Here is an 18,126-nt window from a genome sequence, read left to right as displayed (position 1 = left end):
AACCTTAAATTTACATTTGGGTTTGTACAGATGTACACCCTGAATAAAAACTTGTATACACAAATGTACACGTAGCAATATGCAAAGTTAAGAGCCAAATCAAAAATATCCAGAAAGTTTATGGACCCGTTTTGTAATTATAGAAATTATACTCTGCCCAATTAAAAAGTGGGAAATCAATTTGAAACGGTATATTTGCAAATCAGAAAACTATGGGTCAAAATGAATGTATTCAAATGTTTAGGGACCAGATGTGCAATAAAGCCAAAACTGGCCATTGTTGCTCATCGAGCTTCTGAAACGAAGGCGGCGAGATGGAGGAGATGAAAGCGGCGGAGGCGACAACGAGAGGCTGACGAGAAGGATGCGACGAAGGCGGCAACGAGAAGGAGGCAAAGACGAGATGGAGACAGAAGTGGTACTTTTGCGGCAGAAGAAAGGCTCGCGGTGAATAAAAAAGACAAGAAACGTTGGCAGTGGTACTGTTGCGGCGGAAGAAAGGCTAGCAGACAAGAACGATGATGTTGTAACCATAGATCTTTGTCTTTTCAAGTTTTAGATTCACAAAAAACAAAAAAAAAACTTAATTTATCGTAGTTTTCTGTAACCATGGAAGAAAGAAAGAGAAAAAATATTTGTACTATTAGAAATTAGTTAATTATTTTTTGTTTAGTTAAGATTAGTTAGATTTTAACAGTAAAAGAAAGAATAGTTGAGTTTCATTTGGTTGAGTTAGGGAAAAGTGTATTGGAAAAAGAGATAAAATGTCTGAAGAGCACAAAGTGTCTTAGAGTGTTATTTATAAGCGTAAAAGTGTCTTATTGTGTAAATCTTTCTACATCTAATAGACTAATAATCTAAAGAAGTCAAAGAGAATATTAATGTTTCTCATTTTCCATGTTGTTCAATGGGCTTTTAAAACATAAAGCCTGGCCTACTCGACGATTTTCCTGGCTGGCTCTCTTAGCTTTGTAGTTGGCTCAAGAACCAAAAATCTTGTTCTCTGAAAATATCTCAGATCCATATATGCTTATTTTGTACTGATTAATCAGAACCAGTTCAATTTCGCTGACAGAATTATACGAAGAACAAACCAAATCTTGTACATATAAACCATCAAACAAAACATAAACGCTTGAAGAACTAGGAGAAAAATGTTAACCTTTTAATTAAACAGAGAGTACTGAAAGAAAACATAGTAACTGAGACTGCAGAAACGTATAGACAAACTTTACTTTTAAGAAACAAAACATTGTTTCTTCTTTCTATAAGAATGTCAGCACTTGTTGTGTATAGGATCGGATCCTCTTCCAATCATTCTTTTTACAGATTGGTTAGGATCAGACATCACGAAACCAGAAAGCGCCAAGTCTGCACTTGTATCTGAATTCCCTTTTCTTGATAATAGGACTCTTCAAGAACACGCAAAGGATGAACAGTTAGAAGCTGCAGCCTAATATCTCTCTCCCATCTTTCTTTTTTTTTACCTTTATTCATCTTTCCTACTTCCCGAAAGGGATATTGTTTCAGAAAATACATAGCAGAAGCAGGCATAATAGGCAGTAACAGATAAAACACATGTGCAACAAGAAAATAATTTTAGATGACGATTTGAACGAAACATGTCATGATGGGAAATTCTGGAACCATAAGTGAAGATATCTGTCCCCTGGGTTTGATCGAACTGAGCTGATCCTGTTGGTGTTCCCTACATTCTGATCCATACCATACAAGTTGGCTTTCAGAATGATTTGAATCTCCTTTATAATAAGCTGAGGGTGCCTTGCTACTGAAGTATGCAATCTTTTGTTCCTCTCATTCCATAGAGCATAGAAAACGGCTTGCATAACCAATTTGCAAATTGTTCTTATCTTTCCAGGCGGGGTAGAGTGATGAACCCACCTGATGACCTCACCGAAAGTATATGGCTGATTAAAACTTGTTTGAGTAAAGAAAAAATCCCATACTGACCTGGAATAAGAACAAGAGAAATATATGTGGTCTCTTGATTCATCGGCTATACCGCAGAGCAGACACGTGGAGGCAATATCAGCAGAAGTTCTCCATAAAAAGTAATCGTCTGAACCATGGATAAGTGTAGGAGGTTGAGCAGGAAGGCACACACGCAGCAACTGAATGATTATGTGACGGCCTCTCGTCAAGGTCCATTCCCCTTCGAAAATAGCCAAAGATATACCTGAAACTCGCGGACCGTTTGCTCCGGTTATCTCGATCAAGAACCCAACCCGGTCCAGTTGTCGTGCCAAAACAACGATGTTTCTCCCGACTGTATAAAACATGATAGAAAAGGGTGAGCAAGAGGTCTCAGGTCCATCCATCAACCTTCTCCAAATCCAAGAACCCAAAGCAGAAAAATCAGCATCCCAAATATAATATTATTGTGCTTTACCCAAGCCACCCATAGGGATCGTGTTGCTGCAAAGAGAAGCCAAATAAGCTTAAGACTGAACACTTTGTTTGAATCCTGTAAACGCCGCAAACCCAGGCCTCCAGCTTTCCTTGAAGTACACACTGATTCCCAGCATATCTTAGCTCCTTGAGCAGACACCGAATCTCCCGTCCAAAGAAATGTTGGGATAAACTTGAAGTTAGCTTGAGTTGCAAATATTGTCTCAGGGTTTTGCAAGATCACAAACTCAAGAACACTGTTTAATAAGTATCAGATTCTTATTAATCACTCAAAGGATAAAACTCACTCAAAACCTTCAATCACAATCACTCATAAAACTCATAGGATTAAAACTCCTAATCCTATAAGATAAACACAAATCATATATTTCCTAATCACTTTGGTAAACCATATCCTTATGTGATTAGGATAGCTTGCAACTCAAGCTAACTTCAAGTTTATCTCAACAAGAAAAGCATTACACAATGCATCGATACAACCTTTGTTGTAGGGGAAAGACCGAGGCCCAAAAGTTGAACATACCATAGAGAACTGATTGTATTAAACTGGAGCCGACCAGCAAAAGAGAGATTGCGGATTGTCCATGATTTGATCTTCTTTTTGACTCTGTCAATTAACGGCTGGTAATCTTGAGGGCACAGCTTGTGAGGCATCAAGGGCACGCCTAAGTAACGAACCGGTAGACTGCCTTGACTTAAACCAAAAGACTCTGCCAGCTCTCTAGTTACTGAATGATTTGCCCCATCAAGAAAAAGTTCTGTTTTACTGAATGATTAACCCAAAAATGAGTTTCAACCTGCTTCCTATAATCTTGGAGATTATCTTATAGACCGTGTTGCACAGAGATATAGGGCGAAACTCAGAAAGCCTTGTAGCGCCAGGGACTTTGGGAAGCAAGGCAATGACCGTGGAATTGACCTGACGAGATAAAGAAGCAAAAATCCTTTACTGCATTAATCAGATCCGAGAAGCTTTTTACTCTTTTGGGTAAAGCAAAGATAGTATTACACGGATCTCTTCGTCGCTGATAAGTCTTCAGAGCACTATTTTTGTATTTGCTCTACTGAAAAAGGCGAGATATCCTGATTTTCCGTTCCAAGAAGACTCATATAATAGTATAATTGAGGACCATGCTTTTCAGAGCTGAAGAATCATAAACTCTCATGTCCAATTCGTCAAGGAGATGATGAATTACATTTTTTTTTTTGAGAGAGATTAGCTCGAACTGCCTTGTGAAAAAGGTCCCCAACATTATTCTACTCGTTTGGTGCAACAAGGATTCCTCTGCAGCTGCTAGAAACATCCAAGATGCACGAGCTCTGTTCTCATCATCAAACACGATTAGATAAGGCTTGTCTCTGAATGTCCTGAAGAACAGAAAGAGACTCCTTTACCCTGGCTTGAATATTGCATGCTTTTTTTGCATTTCTCGTCCTCTGATACAATGAAAACATAGGGTCTGCTGTTCTGATAGGAGACCTCCTAGCCTCTTCCATAAAAGCTGGCAATAATCTGGATGAGAAGAAAATATTGCAAAGAACATGAAGCGAGATTTCCTCGGAGCCAAGCAGTTTGACAAAAAGATAATAAGCAGGGGCAATGATCAGGAGAGTTACGCAAAGCCGTTTGACTGAGCAAACTCCAAAATTTTAGCCCAAAGAACAAATCTTTTCCTCTCTTGTATTTCTCGAATAAACGAAAGCTGCTGAAAAAGACTCGTTTGTCTGAGGATTTAAGATACCGCAAAGCACCAGCTGAGGAGAGGAGAAGTAAAACATCACTGAAATTGATGGGTCACTATACGACCATTTTGAGCTTCCTGCGAATAATTTCCTTCAAATCTCTCTCCCATCTTAGACTTGAGACCTTTTCCATTTCAAGAAGTACAAAATATGCGATGACAAGAAGAAGAAACGTTCCTCTATGACGAATCAATACATCCATTTTGTAGATATTAATTATATATAAAACTTGAGAGATTATATAAATCGAGAAGGTTAAATAAAAAGGGAGAAGTGTATCTCTCCTTCCTCCTCTCTTTGGAATGGAGAGAAGATTGGTAAGAAGGAAGCATATATAAAGGCTGGTCTTAGAAGAATTCTGACAAGTCTGAACAAAAAAAGGTTTACACTTGGAACTCTTGTTCTTGGGAAGCTAAGCATATCTTCTCTTTCGTTTTTATTTTCCTTTTTATCATTTCCATACTTTCTCTATTTTAAACATACAATATGGATAAGGTGAATGGTGTGGTACGTACATGCAAATAGAGTGCAGTCTTGTGTTGCTTTTGGGGCATTGTCCTTCACACATGTCCCTATCATTGGTATAAAATCTTAACATTTACACCCAAAAAAGAAAAATGTCCCTATCAGTTGGAATCACCAAAGAGCATTGAGATATCTTTGGAACATTCTCTTTTGCCTGACATGGACAGCCTTTACATATATATATATATATATATATATATTTATATTTATATGTGTGTGTAGTTTAATGTTCATACCAAAAATTAGGCATCAGAATTCACTATATCATTTTACAAAAACTTATCATTATTAAAAATAGAAGATGAGTCTTATCTTCTTTTTAATATATAAATGGGATTTTATTTAAGGACAAAACAAATAAACAATATGATGTATTATGGTAAGATAAGCAAAACTAAGTCCAAGAAAGAAAAATATGCAAAGAAGAAAGTTTGGCTTGAAGAAGCTATTCAAGAAGGCGCAAGAAGGCCATCTAAAAGGGAGAAAAAGTGTTTATTCAAAACAGAATAAATTGATAATGATGAAAAAAGATTTATGAAAATAAAAATTGAAGGGTAAGTTATTGTTTCAAGCTCTTTTCTCCATGCAATGAAACCAGTCTTGCTTCTTTGAGCTCAATGGGCTTATCTACTTTATGCTTTTCTTCTTTGTTTTTCCACTTTAATTACTTAGCCCGTCCCTCCTTAATCATTCATTCGAACTTGGGACAGATTATTTGTTAAAAAAAGTTGAGGACCAATTACATATCTCATAAACCACAACTGAAGTGGATTTTCTCAAGGTGATAGTCTATTGTAGGATGAAAACAAAAAATTAGATTTCCACAAAAAAACAAACAAACTAACCTATGATGTACATTCTCAACACAACACACATACTCTACTTATAGATAGGTGGTAAAATATTGTAGACTGAGAACCATCAATGGCCTTAACAATTTTTCTTAAACCAGATGATTGATCATCTCTTCCACTCTACTAGAGCTTTCTTTCCTGCAAAACCCAAAACCAATCCAACAAGTTATGTAAGAGAAAACACAGAATCTCTACTTAGACTTTCTTGTGAGAAAATCTTGTTGTTTTGCTTGGGACACTAACCGTTGCTTAGAGGTTTCTCAGTCTTCTTCCCGGTTTTGCCACCCGAGTTTGAGACTACTCTTGTTGTTTAGGAGAATCAGAAGTGACCCTTGCATTATTACCTGAAGATGGTAGCGAGTAACGTCTAGTGGCTTTCTCATCTCCTTGTTGCCTAGGTGTAGAAGAGCCTTGTAGACTCAGCTTTGCTTTCGCTGATTTAGTAGCTTGCATATAGCTTGGTAACCCCTGGCTACTATTCTCATTACCATTGTTACTCTCTTCACACTCAGTGGTTTGAGTAGCAGTAACTGTAAAATCCTTTTCCCCTACTAATTTGTTATTCTCCTTATTGTTTTGTTTGGGAGTTCTCTCTTCTTTCACATCCTCCTTTTCCTTAGCCATTACTTTTTTGGTTGACCAATGTGGAATCAATTGTTGCGTTGATTCAAGAGGCTGACCAGTTCTCTAACCAGATTAAATTAGAGGAATCATTGTCAAGGTGCACAGGCATCACGTTTGGAGAAGAAGCTGATAAGAGAGACAACATCACTATTCAACAAGATCTTCTCAACTCCTAGTTTCAAAAATAAGCATACCTTCTGAGCAAACACATTTGCTGTAAGCTTCTTCTTGATTCCTAGGTAAGTATGTGTATCAACAACAGAGTCTTCAGGAATTTATTCTCCTGATTCAAACGGCATTTACTATGAACTTCAACTCCAATGTCAGAACGTCTAATCTCTCTACCTCGAGCAAGTGCTTGCAGCTTGACAATTCCCATAACACAGCAGAAAGTCGCAACAACATCAGGAGAAGCTTAACAAGTAGTGAAGACACATCTCAGGGTGCGAAAACTCGTCGTGAGCAACCCATAAGCAAGAACAAAGCCTCTTCAGAAACTTTACACTTCTCTTCGATAGCCAACAAAGCCTGACTCTCCCATTCTTCTCTCACCGTAACCGTAGACCTAACTGCTTCACTCGACGGTCAAAGAAAGTACTTCAAAATCAAAAGCAGCTCATTCCCCCCGAGATCAGAATTCAGAAGCGTGTTTGATCACACAACACAGAGCAAATCTAACCTCAACAAGACTACTAACTAAATAAGAGTTCAAAGAAGGATCAACCAATGAGTTTGAAATCATCAACGTCTTAGCAAAGATAGGGTTTAAGGGTTTTGTAATTGGGGAGCAGTTATTCTTAATTTTTATGTGTTTCAATATATACCCCTGTATTCGCATACTTGTTACGAATTTAGCTGATGTCTACGAAGTCCTAATAACTACTGTTTTTATAAATTAAATCGATAATTAGGATAAGGAAATGAGATTTAAAGCTTGGTCAATAGGTTGACTAATCATTTGTAAAATGTCAATGGCATATACATAACTCTACGCAACCAGCAAAAGTCCCTTAGATCGTGGTCCACTAAATACTATGAAGTTGTTAATATCAATCACATGCATCTCTAATCATTATGCTGCTGGATTTAATTACAACTCTCAATTTATATTTATGTGTAAGTTAAGAAATGTGTATATATGAGTCTACCAACCATTTGGGGAAGTTCTATAAGACTTCGTTAAACAAAGAGACAAACGGCTAAACTTAAACTAATTGTGATTTGAAATTGATTAAAGTTTCAGTTGGACTCTTGTATATATACTACTAGCCCTGAGTAATCCACTCAAAAATATATGTAGATTATTTCAAGTTTTGTAATATCTTCTTGGTGATTAATTTAGGATGTTCTATTTATATATATATGCATTAGGCAACAAAGTCATTCTGAATCGCTAATAATTGATTGATGTATCATAGTTCCACACTTGCACGATAATACATGCATGAAGTTTTTTTTTGTCAATATACACGAAGTAATAAATTTATTACCAAACGTTATGTTGCACTCGAATTCATGTTCTGCCAACAAAGCTTCCTTTTTTTGCTAATTATGTCCAACAAAACTAGTGTGGTATTATCTGAAATATACACGTATATGTTTATCTGATAAAGTAAGTTGCATATAAATACAAGAAATCAAGAAATTTGTGATAAACTTGTAACATGTAATCAAGAAATTTCAACGTCGTTCATTAACTTGTTCTTTAGCTGCACGTCGGCCGGTGGGTCCACGATTTCGGCTCCAAACCTTAATAGTGTTTATTTGTTGAGACATAGCTGTGTATGATAAGCGTTGAAGTTGAATATTTCTCTTCCTATTAGTTGACACCATCGATCGACGAACAATATTATTCTTTTCTTTTCCTAACAAAACGGATGCACAATTAATTGTTTTTTAAAGTACGTGTGTTGGTATTTGTTTAAAAGAAAATTTAAGAACTAATTTCTCTAATTTTTAATATCCTATTTCAATTTGGTGTTATTTTTAACTTGATTAGTTTAGTTCAATTGGATTGGCTGTTGACCTTTCAAGATTTCAGAGTTGCGTGCTTGTTTTTTCTGATGGTCTGAAACGTTGCAGCAAAATATGTGTACATAGATTTTTTTTGTAAAAATATAGAGTCTAGTCAATTTATGTACATTGCTTTTACTTTTGTCTACAAAACTCTTTTAAACTGATATTACTAATTGTTGACCAAAAACAAACTGATTACTGTTATTAAAATTATAATTTTGGAATAGATCGTTAAACCAAAACAGGAGACGGTAAGTTTATATTATAATATACAGAAATGATATTCTCTGAATATTAATTTAAGAAACTTGCATATTTCGTGAATTATTTAATTGGTATAGTCAAAGGATGTATAGGTTGCATATATAGAAATCAGAAGTTCCGTGAACAAATTTTGAGAGCTTACAAAAAGAATATCAAGGAGAATAATGGAGAATGAAGATTTCTTGAGAAGTACTGTTCATGGAAGAGAAGAAAGACATGAGGAGAAGAGAAAACATGTTTCGTCTCACGATGATTCGCATCAAGAACAAGACCATATAATAAGATCCAAGGTATCAAAACTGATTTCTTTTTTTTTTTACAATTTTAAACTAAATATTTGACATATATACATATGCATAAATCAATCATGTATTTACATAGATAATATTCATAATTTTCTCACATGAATTGTCTCTGGTTGATGGTTTGTTCCTTTATCCAAAACCATGTAATCAATGATTTATCTTGATCAGAGAAGCTTATTTTGAATTCTTAAAAACCATCTCGAATCTCTTAACTGTTAGTTTTGTCTTTTTCTCTTTTGATATAAGTTTTCACATAAATATATTTTTCCAAATTAATTAGACCATATATGTTATACCATAGAATAATTTGCTCATAGTATTTATCAACAACATCAATGATTATGAGAAAGTAAATACTATGTATGGGATTTTTAAGGCATGCATATAAAATCAAGGGATTAACCCATCAATAGATGTTTGCATATGTTACATCTTTTGGTTAATCATATATTAAAAATGTAATATGAGATCAGTTGGACTCAATTAGAGTCGAAATGGAGGAGGCTAAAGAGGAAAATCGAAGGCTAAAGTCATCATTGAGTCGGACAAGAAAGGATTTTGAGATCCTGCAAACACAATACAACCAATTAATGGTGCAACATGAAGACTGGACAAATAAGTTCTCACCGAAAGGCCATCATCAAGACAAAGAAGATGAAGACAAAGTAAACATTAGCGAGCGCGAGGAACTTGTTTTGTTGAGCCTAGGTAGACGGTCAAAATCACCGGTTCCAAGTGGCTCAATGACGAATCAAGACGAAAAGGGGAAAGGCTTAATGGATGAAACTGGTGATGGCAAAAAAACTGATGAACATGATGAAGGGTTAAGTATGGGATTTGAATACAAGGATTTGAGTAATCCTAGTGAGAAGTTAGAGATTGACCATAGTCAAGAAAAGACGTCCTTGGAGGTTAATAGCAGTAATAAGATCCCATCAGAGAATAGTTTCGGGTTTAAGAATGATGGAGATGATCATGAAGATGAAGAAGAGCTTTTACCTCAGAACCTTGTTAAGAAAACTAGGGTTTCTGTGAGATCTAGATGTGAGACACCTACGGTTAGTACCTACATTTTCTTCACATCTTTAATTTAGTATTTACATACCTATACAGTATAATACATCACTCAACTAAGCGTAAACTTCATTTTAATTAGTGATTAGTGAAACTAAATTATGTTATGTTGAAAACATTTTCTGTTAAAAGATATAATTTTTATAATATATTTAGAAAAAGACAGCCAAAAAGGTATTTAACGTTTGAGTTTTTGAATAAAAGATTTTTTTTTTTTTAATATTGGGTTTGTGTAGATGAATGATGGATGTCAATGGAGGAAATATGGTCAGAAAATAGCTAAAGGGAATCCATGTCCTCGAGCTTACTATCGTTGTACCATTGCACCTTCTTGTCCCGTAAGAAAACAGGTAATTAAATCTGAAGTAATAATTCCAAATAAGTATATAGATATTTATATTTACATGTTACGTAACCATAACAATATCTAATCCCTTATGTAGGTACAAAGATGTTCAGAAGATATGTCTATTCTTATCTCAACTTACGAAGGAACACACAACCATCCACTTCCCGCGTCAGCAACCCCCATGGCATCAGCCACTTCCGCCGCAGCCTCCATGCTCATCTCCGGAGCCTCCTCCTCCGGCGCAGCGGATCTTCATGGCCTTAACTTCTCTCTATCCGGCAATAGCATCACTCCGAAACCCAAATCACCGTTCCTCCAAACCTCTTCTTCTCCTTCTTCTACAGGCCATCCCACCGTCACTCTAGACCTCACTGCCTCCTCCTCGTCGCAGCAAACGTTCTTATCAATGCTCAATAGATTCAGTGCTTCTCCTAGTAATGTCCCAAGATCTAATAGTTATCCTTCGACCAATCTCAACTTCTCAAACAACACCAACACATTGATGAACTGGGGTAGTGATAGTGGTAGTGGTACTCGCAATGAGCAATACCGTGCAGCTTTCGGCAACGTTGGCACCCATCAGCAATCACCTTACCGCTATATGATTCAAACTCGAACCACCGGGTCATCTTTTGACCCGTTTGGGAGATCGTCTTCATCTTCTACAAATCCTACTCATCAAGTGCAATCTTTACCGGCGGAAACAATCAAGGCGATCACTACTGATCCAAGTTTTCAATCGGCTCTTGCGACTGCTCTATCTTCCATCATAGGTGGAGATTTAAAGATGGACAATGTAACTAAAGATGAAGCCGGGAAGAGCCCTTAAAAAAGTGCTATATATGTTCTTTATATAAATATATATAATACCCAATAACTTCGTATATGGATCTAGTTTTACTAGTTTCCTAGGTCATATATACTTTGGTTGCTTAATCATAGTCTTAATTAACCGGACCTCGTAGTCTGGTGGTAAAGGAACCTCGGCTGAGGTGCCCGCCATCACGAGTTCGAGCCCCGGCCACGAGGGGTATTTACATGGGCTGCCTCTCGCCTTCCAGACCACTTCGCGTAACCAGGGGCCCTTAAGTGGACGCTTAAAAATCCTGTAATGGCATGGGCTCAGGCCCGGTGGGCTAGTCGATCACGCAAAGTGGTCGGATACTGGACTATCAAAAAAAATCATAGTCTTAATTTGTTGTTGGATTTTTATGGAAGAAATGTGTACATATGAAACCTTTTTTTTGCTAAAGGAGTGGACATCAAACTTAAAACGAATATATGGCTTAAAGGATTGTTTTGAAAAGAAAAATGTAGCTGGAGGCATCCAAATCACTTAATCTGTTGCACAGGTTATTTGAAATAGTATAGAGAAATTACTTGAAATGACTTTAATTAATCATGAAATGAAATGACTAGACTAACTCATATAATTTTGAAAGACTTTTTCATGGGTTCACCCCCTAGGGTGAACCTTTAGGTTCACCAACCAATAGAAAGTTGTCATTTTAGATCTAGTATCTTTTAATTAAGGAAACAAAATAACTTGCCAAATTATATTATGCTTTTAAAATAAAAAATAAAAAATTAAGTAAATAAAAATAACAATAGTTCTAAAAAAATATTGTTTAAAAAAAATATTTATTTTTAAGATTTAGAGTTTAGTGTTTAAGATTTATAATTTAGAATTTATCCAAATGTTTAGTGTTTTTCCAAGGGTTTAGGGGTTTTACCCAAGGATTTAGGGTTTACTTAAGGATTTAGGGTTTAGGATTTGAGTTTAGGGTTTAGTATTAGAGTTTAGGGTTTAGTGTTTTATTGACAACATGTTTAGTAGGGGTTATTGGTTGTTGTATTTTAATGGATTTGAAAATCCGAACTAAATCTAGTGTTATTGGTTCTATGATTTTCAAATCTGTATTAAAATATTGGTTGGTGAACCTAAAGGTTCACCCTAGGGGTGAACCCAAGAATAACTCATTTTGAAATTACTAGATTAACTTTTGAAGCATGCAAATTTACGATTTTGCCTTTACTAATAATTATATCCGAATTAAAAAATATATTTAATACTATAAGAAAGAAAGAAAAGCAAGCACTTTACCTTTTGTCGGGTTTCTCCACCTACGGCGAAACGCTCTCCTCGTCGTCTCCTTCACCTCCATCTCCGATGGTTCCTTTTCCCTCACAACCAGCTTCGTCTCCATCACCAGCGTGACTTCTTCGTCTCTTCCTACTCGACAAACCCGAAATCGATTTCGCCTCAATCACATCCAGCTTCAACTACAAGTTACTCTAACCTGTGACTCTTTAATCTATGCTAATCGAATTGTTGTTATCATAGATAAATTGATTGCATCTTGAAATTTTGAAACCCTAATTCCCAGTTTCATCTCACTGACTTTCAGATCTGTTAATTGTATTTGATGAATTAACATTCGCTCTCTGTTTTTATTTAAAGTTGTATAAACTAGTAACTTGGTTTCGGATTGTTTGAAATTGTTTTCTCTTAGGGTCTGATGAGATACGTACGTGATATTGGCAAGATAATAGTAACAGTTCCAGAACAAATTTTCTGGGAAGAAAAACAACTATTTCTTGGTGAAACAGTTCGGCAGAGGCAATGCTAATGTTTAATTTAGCAAAGAGAGTAACAACCTCTGCAAACTCAACTCTTACAGGCACTCTGGTTACACACAACTCTTTTATTTTCCTCTAAAGTCTTGTTAATCTGTTGGATAAAATGTTGTTTAAGGACACAAGTTACTGCCTTTAGGTAGTACACACTCTAAAGTTTGGATCTTTTGTTTTGAATTTTGTTGGTTTACATGTGATCAACGGTTGGATCTTTTTGCTTTGATTTCAGGTTTGGCGTACCAGAAGACGGTGACAAGGAGAAAGGTGTGGTACTTGGAACCACCAAGACAGAAACAAAACAAGCTTAAGCTCTATGTTAACAAGTTTATAGGTTATAAAGATTTTTCGTGGGCAGTTTAGTTTCTTGCTTGCAACACCTCCATTGTTATGTTCTTTTTCTTAAAATGATATTAAAAAAAAACTAGTAAGCTGGTTGCTGTCCACATTCCTTGTCCACAGACAAGTAATACTAGTAGCTGCTCTTTGATGATGTTGTGAATACAATTCATCGATAGTGATAACTTATAGTACCTCTGAACTTTATAGATATGTGATATGAATTGAAAGAGAGGACAATATCTGATACAAAGTTACAAACTCAAGAACATGTCAAATTCAAGAACCTATTCTTACATATAAGGACTTTGCTGCACGCCTCTCTGCTGAAGAATGTCATTATGCAATTTACGATTTTGACTTTGTCACTGTTGAAAACTGCCAGAAGAACAAGATTTTTTCCGATAACAACAGATTGTTCAAGAAACTATAAATGTGGGAACATATGTTTAGCTCCACCAGCCATGAACAAACGTTTACTTTGGAACCATTACTGAATACAAAATATTTTATTTCATGCATTCAAAATACTGGTATGTTGTGCACGCTTCCTAATCCTTCCCTAGATAATGTTTGAGCTGAATGCAAGGAATAAATACTTAAATCTATTGTTTGCATCAACTTCCAGTAGAACCAAAGTTCCAGGATTTGTCATTCTAATCTTGTGCAAGGTAACTCCTCAGTATTGCAAACAAGTGATTAAACTACCATGAAAAGGGACAACTTGATAAAGAAGAAAAGATGGATGAAAAAATGACTGCAATTACCAAAAATTTACCTAATTTTGATCTTAATTAACCTAAAAATAAACCAGATTCGAAATTTATATAAACATGTTCGAAATTGAACATTAAATTAAGTTTTGTTTCACAAACCTAGATTTTTGTCAATAAATCTGCCACAATATAAATTAAAAAGTCTGTTACCACATAAACAAAAAGTCTACCAACAATTTTAAATTAGATATATAACTCTGCCGTAAAAAAAATAAGTCGAACATAAGAAAATAAGTCGGTCCATAGAAAAATAAGTTGACCACACAAATCTACCATTTATAACAAATCTGCTCCCTCATACGACAGACTAATTCTTAAAAATGTGTTTTCTATTTAAATCGGACAATTAACTCTGCCGTGGAAACAAAACTGATGTTTCTAAGAAAGTCTGACACTACTTTAACGGTAGATTTTTTTTTCTATACAGATTTTATAAACAGACTTATTAGTCGATAGATTTATTTTTTTGAAAATAAATCTGCCGTCGATCAAAAGTTAAGGGTACTTTAGTAATGTTTTTTATTGTTATAACTATGAACAAGGGCAATTCTGACTAGAAAAACATTCTAATAATTTTCAAAAAATATGAGACATTCTAGTAATAACACAATTAATTTGTGTCATTTTAGCAAACTTCCCGTATATTTTTTTGGTAAAAGTTTCATTAGTTTTTCTTGAAAAATATGTTGTTATATTCTCTAATAGTCATCTAGGCATCGAATGAACAAAACTACAATTTTTTTCTCTAACCCCTAAAATATGTCTCCTCTATATTCAATTTGACATGTTAACTGTTTTGCATCCAACGCCAGCTGTTAGCTGGATGTCCAGTAGATGAAGCAAGACTGTTTTTTTTCAGTAAAAAAAAAATGCTTTGCTTCTTCTGCCTTTTAAAATTTGTAACAGTAATAAATCTTTCCGAAAAAAAGAAGAAATATATCTATGCTGAAGAAGCTATCTCCTCCTAATATATGCTTGATTATACTTGATTGAATTATTATAAGTATGCTATGTTGGGTTCCTCCTAGATGGAGGTAACATATTGGGTTTGGTTTTGACAACCAAACTTGGTGTTGGGCAATGGTATTAGCCAATGAGGTTACTATTGGGTCCTGGGAGTTAATGACCCATAATGTAAGTCTCCTAACCTAATTTGGAGAGTGGTTGCAGACACAACACGAGCAGACAAGATCAGACTCACAATAATAGAGTTGAGAGAGAAAGAGAGAAAAGGAGAGAAGAAAACAGTTTTCGTCTCAGTTTTTCAAGACAGATTTGGAGGGTCAAACGGAACTTGATCGGGCTGATATTTTGTGGGAATCTTATTCAGTCAATGGGTTAAAGGTTCACCGAAGGGATTTGGATTTCAACGGTTGGATCTTCTGTTGTCTGGGTTTTAGTGAAGCTGGTCGTCACAGCTCTTCAGCAAGGCTGTCTTGGGTGTTTGGTAAATCCAACGGTGAGATTTTCTCTTATTGAGCTGAAATTTGGCAGAGGTATTGTCGACTTGTTTATCTTGGATTTGTACGGTTGGATTAGTTTCTGGAAGCCGGAATCTTTGTGAGCTGAGGTCGTTTGGTTGCTGCCGGTTTTGAAGCTTTGTGTTGCTCTCTTGTTGTTGTTGTTTGTGTTGGAGATAGCTCTTTGTAGCTAGACTCTCTGTTCTGTTCAGGCTGTTGAACAGGGAGGACGTGGTTGTACTCATACCATTTATATAGTGGATTTTTGAGTGGACTACGGTCCCGTGGTTTTTCCTTCTCACATTGAGGAGGTTTTCCACGTAAAAATTGTGTGTCTCATTTAGTTATCGCAACTTTGATATCTTGCCATCGTCGAAGTATTTTCCTCACAGGTTCGCACAAGGTCAGGGGTACACGACCATTAGTATTTCCGCTGCACCGTGTGACTTTCCCAACATGCTAATATACCGAGATTTGGTACATATTCTTTTTCTTTCTTTCTTTTTTGTCCAGAGTCATTTGATAGAGGAATGCATGCTGGACCTGTGGGGCTTTTTGGTGGTGGAGAGAGTGAATTCTCTGTAGGCATAAGATATGCTTTAGTCAAAAAGGTGAGAGTGAGTTATTTTTTTTACTTATAACAACTTTACTCACTGTCGCAAATTTATTGTTATTTATTGCATTGCATCTATCTGATCTTTTTCATTTGTGTTTCCCAGGGTCTTGGAGCCTTGATCTATTCAGGAAAAGGAATAGTTTCAGGAAGTGATTCATCCTCCGAGTGGAACGAGCTTGATCTTAAAACTTGTCCTTGAGACATCAATGCAATTTCCATGTCTTTATGCAATCTGAAACATATAATTATGTGTTTCTCAGTTCACTAAATCACTTGAACATGAGCCAGCTTTGCAGCCTATCAACTAAAAAATGTTTAATAAACCATCTATAATTTAAATTGCTTTATATCATTCATTGTGTGTATCTACATTACATCAAATTGTTTTTTGTTTTTTTTGTTCTTAGCTATCTGTTGTCCAATTCCTGACCCAATAATTGGTCAAGTCACGACGCACCTACGTACGTTATGATCCCAAGCTGACGTATATCTCCACCTCCACGAAAAAATAAGCTCCAAGACATATATAATATTTTTTATTAATCGAACATAATCAATAGTGCTAATGAAAAGTTACTTTCCACAATTTCAGAACGTGATTGGTTTCTTTTTAACTTGATTTTTGGGCTAATCTAATCAAAGGGAATTTTGTTTATGATGTGAAAGAGAAAGATCGAACCTTTGTTTTACCCTTATAATCTAAAATATGATCCAGACGTTAATCTGAATTTCATTCTCCCACGAGTCATATTCTCTTCCAGTTGTTCTTACAATCAGACTTCACTATAATATTAAATGCTTTATTCTTCTACCCCTCACTTGAAATAGTAAATGAACGATGAGACTAAGTATAAAACATTACAAATTAGCGTATGTATTTTTGGTAGTTATAGAAAAGTTCAAGATACATCTCTTTTTCACATTGAATTCCCATTAACAAAACAAGGTAGTAGGAAAAAAACAACAAAACAAAACAAGGTAGCATACAAAGAGAGATACATGAATGAGATACATTTGTAGAATCCAAAGCATGGAGACAAAGCCCCAAAATGTTAAGATACAACTCTAATTCCACCATTTTCGGTAATACATGTTCATAAGAATACGCAAATTAGTTTACCACACACAAATATACAACTTACCTATTGAGTGTTGAGGTAAGGAACAATAACATTTAAGCGTGCAAATGAGAAGTAAAGAGACGATCATTGCGATCAAAAATGATTTTTCTATAAAAATGCATGCATGATTAAAGTTGAAAAGATAGAATTATCTGAGAAAAAAAATAAAGCTGAAAAGAAAAAGTAACGTTAACTAGGAGATTCCCTTTTCATAATTTGACAAATTTCAAAGTAGAAAATAAATGTTGTCAGCTTTATTGAATTCAAGTAAAAACCAAACGACAACAAATATTTCTTTAGTGTTACTCCTACTTACATATATAACAAGCCTCTCAATTCATTGTCACCTGTAGCCTGTAGGTTTCTCATTTAACTTTTTTTAGTAATACATGTTATGAAAAGTTATTGATAATTTCGTTATCCATGTTACAGATAAAAAGAATGAATTGATTGCTACTTAATGTTTTAAAAAATGAGTTGAGAATATAACACAAGCAAAACAAATATTAGCCATGATAACTAGGTCTGCCCAATATGGTAAAACCGAACCGAACCGAAATAGACAATATGGTGTGGTTTTGGTATATACCATATAAACCGAATGGATATGATTTTATAAAAACCGTAGGATTTGGATATGGTTTGGTTTATAACCGATTAAACCGAATAAACCGAACAAAACCGAACAAAAGTAGAAACATGTAAATATGTACATATTTTATAACGTCACATGAAAATCTATTTGTTATATAAGTTATTCTTTCGTTAATAATTATTACCATATTTTTTTTATAGTAATAAAGAATCTTAATTTGAAAAACACTTAAAATATAATTAAATAACAATTCATCGCACCTGAGACTTCTTATTTTCTTAGTTTTCTTCTTTTAATCATTTTGCTTTCTTTTAGCATTGATTAAATTGAAGTGAAGTTTATAAATTTGATGGATAATAACTAGAACACAATTCTTCACAATTTTTTTCTTATTTATAAAC

General features: G+C 35.1%; 1 protein-coding gene and 1 long non-coding RNA gene across 2 annotated transcripts; both read left to right on the top strand.

The window, feature by feature from the left end:
- The first annotated feature begins 8,588 nt into the window (after window positions 1-8,588).
- On the top strand, window positions 8,589-11,042 carry LOC106310522 (probable WRKY transcription factor 61). The gene is made up of 4 exons (XM_013747756.1): window positions 8,589-8,746; window positions 9,235-9,819; window positions 10,072-10,185; window positions 10,279-11,042. The coding sequence occupies exons 1-4, from the start codon at window positions 8,621-8,623 to the stop codon at window positions 11,011-11,013; spliced, it is 1,560 nt and encodes a 519-aa protein (XP_013603210.1). The 5' UTR covers window positions 8,589-8,620; the 3' UTR covers window positions 11,014-11,042.
- Window positions 11,043-15,763: 4,721 nt separating this feature from the next.
- LOC106311346 lies at window positions 15,764-16,289 on the top strand. Its single transcript, XR_001263996.1, has 2 exons — window positions 15,764-16,004; window positions 16,113-16,289. It is a non-coding gene; the product is annotated as an uncharacterized LOC106311346 (long non-coding RNA).
- The last annotated feature ends 1,837 nt before the right edge of the window (window positions 16,290-18,126 follow it).

The sequence above is a fragment of the Brassica oleracea genome, chromosome C8 (genome assembly GCF_000695525.1).
Source record: "Brassica oleracea var. oleracea cultivar TO1000 chromosome C8, BOL, whole genome shotgun sequence".
Lineage (NCBI taxonomy): Eukaryota > Viridiplantae > Streptophyta > Magnoliopsida > Brassicales > Brassicaceae > Brassica > Brassica oleracea.
Note: the sequence above shows the minus strand (reverse complement) of the source record. Positions and strands in the feature narration are given on the sequence as shown.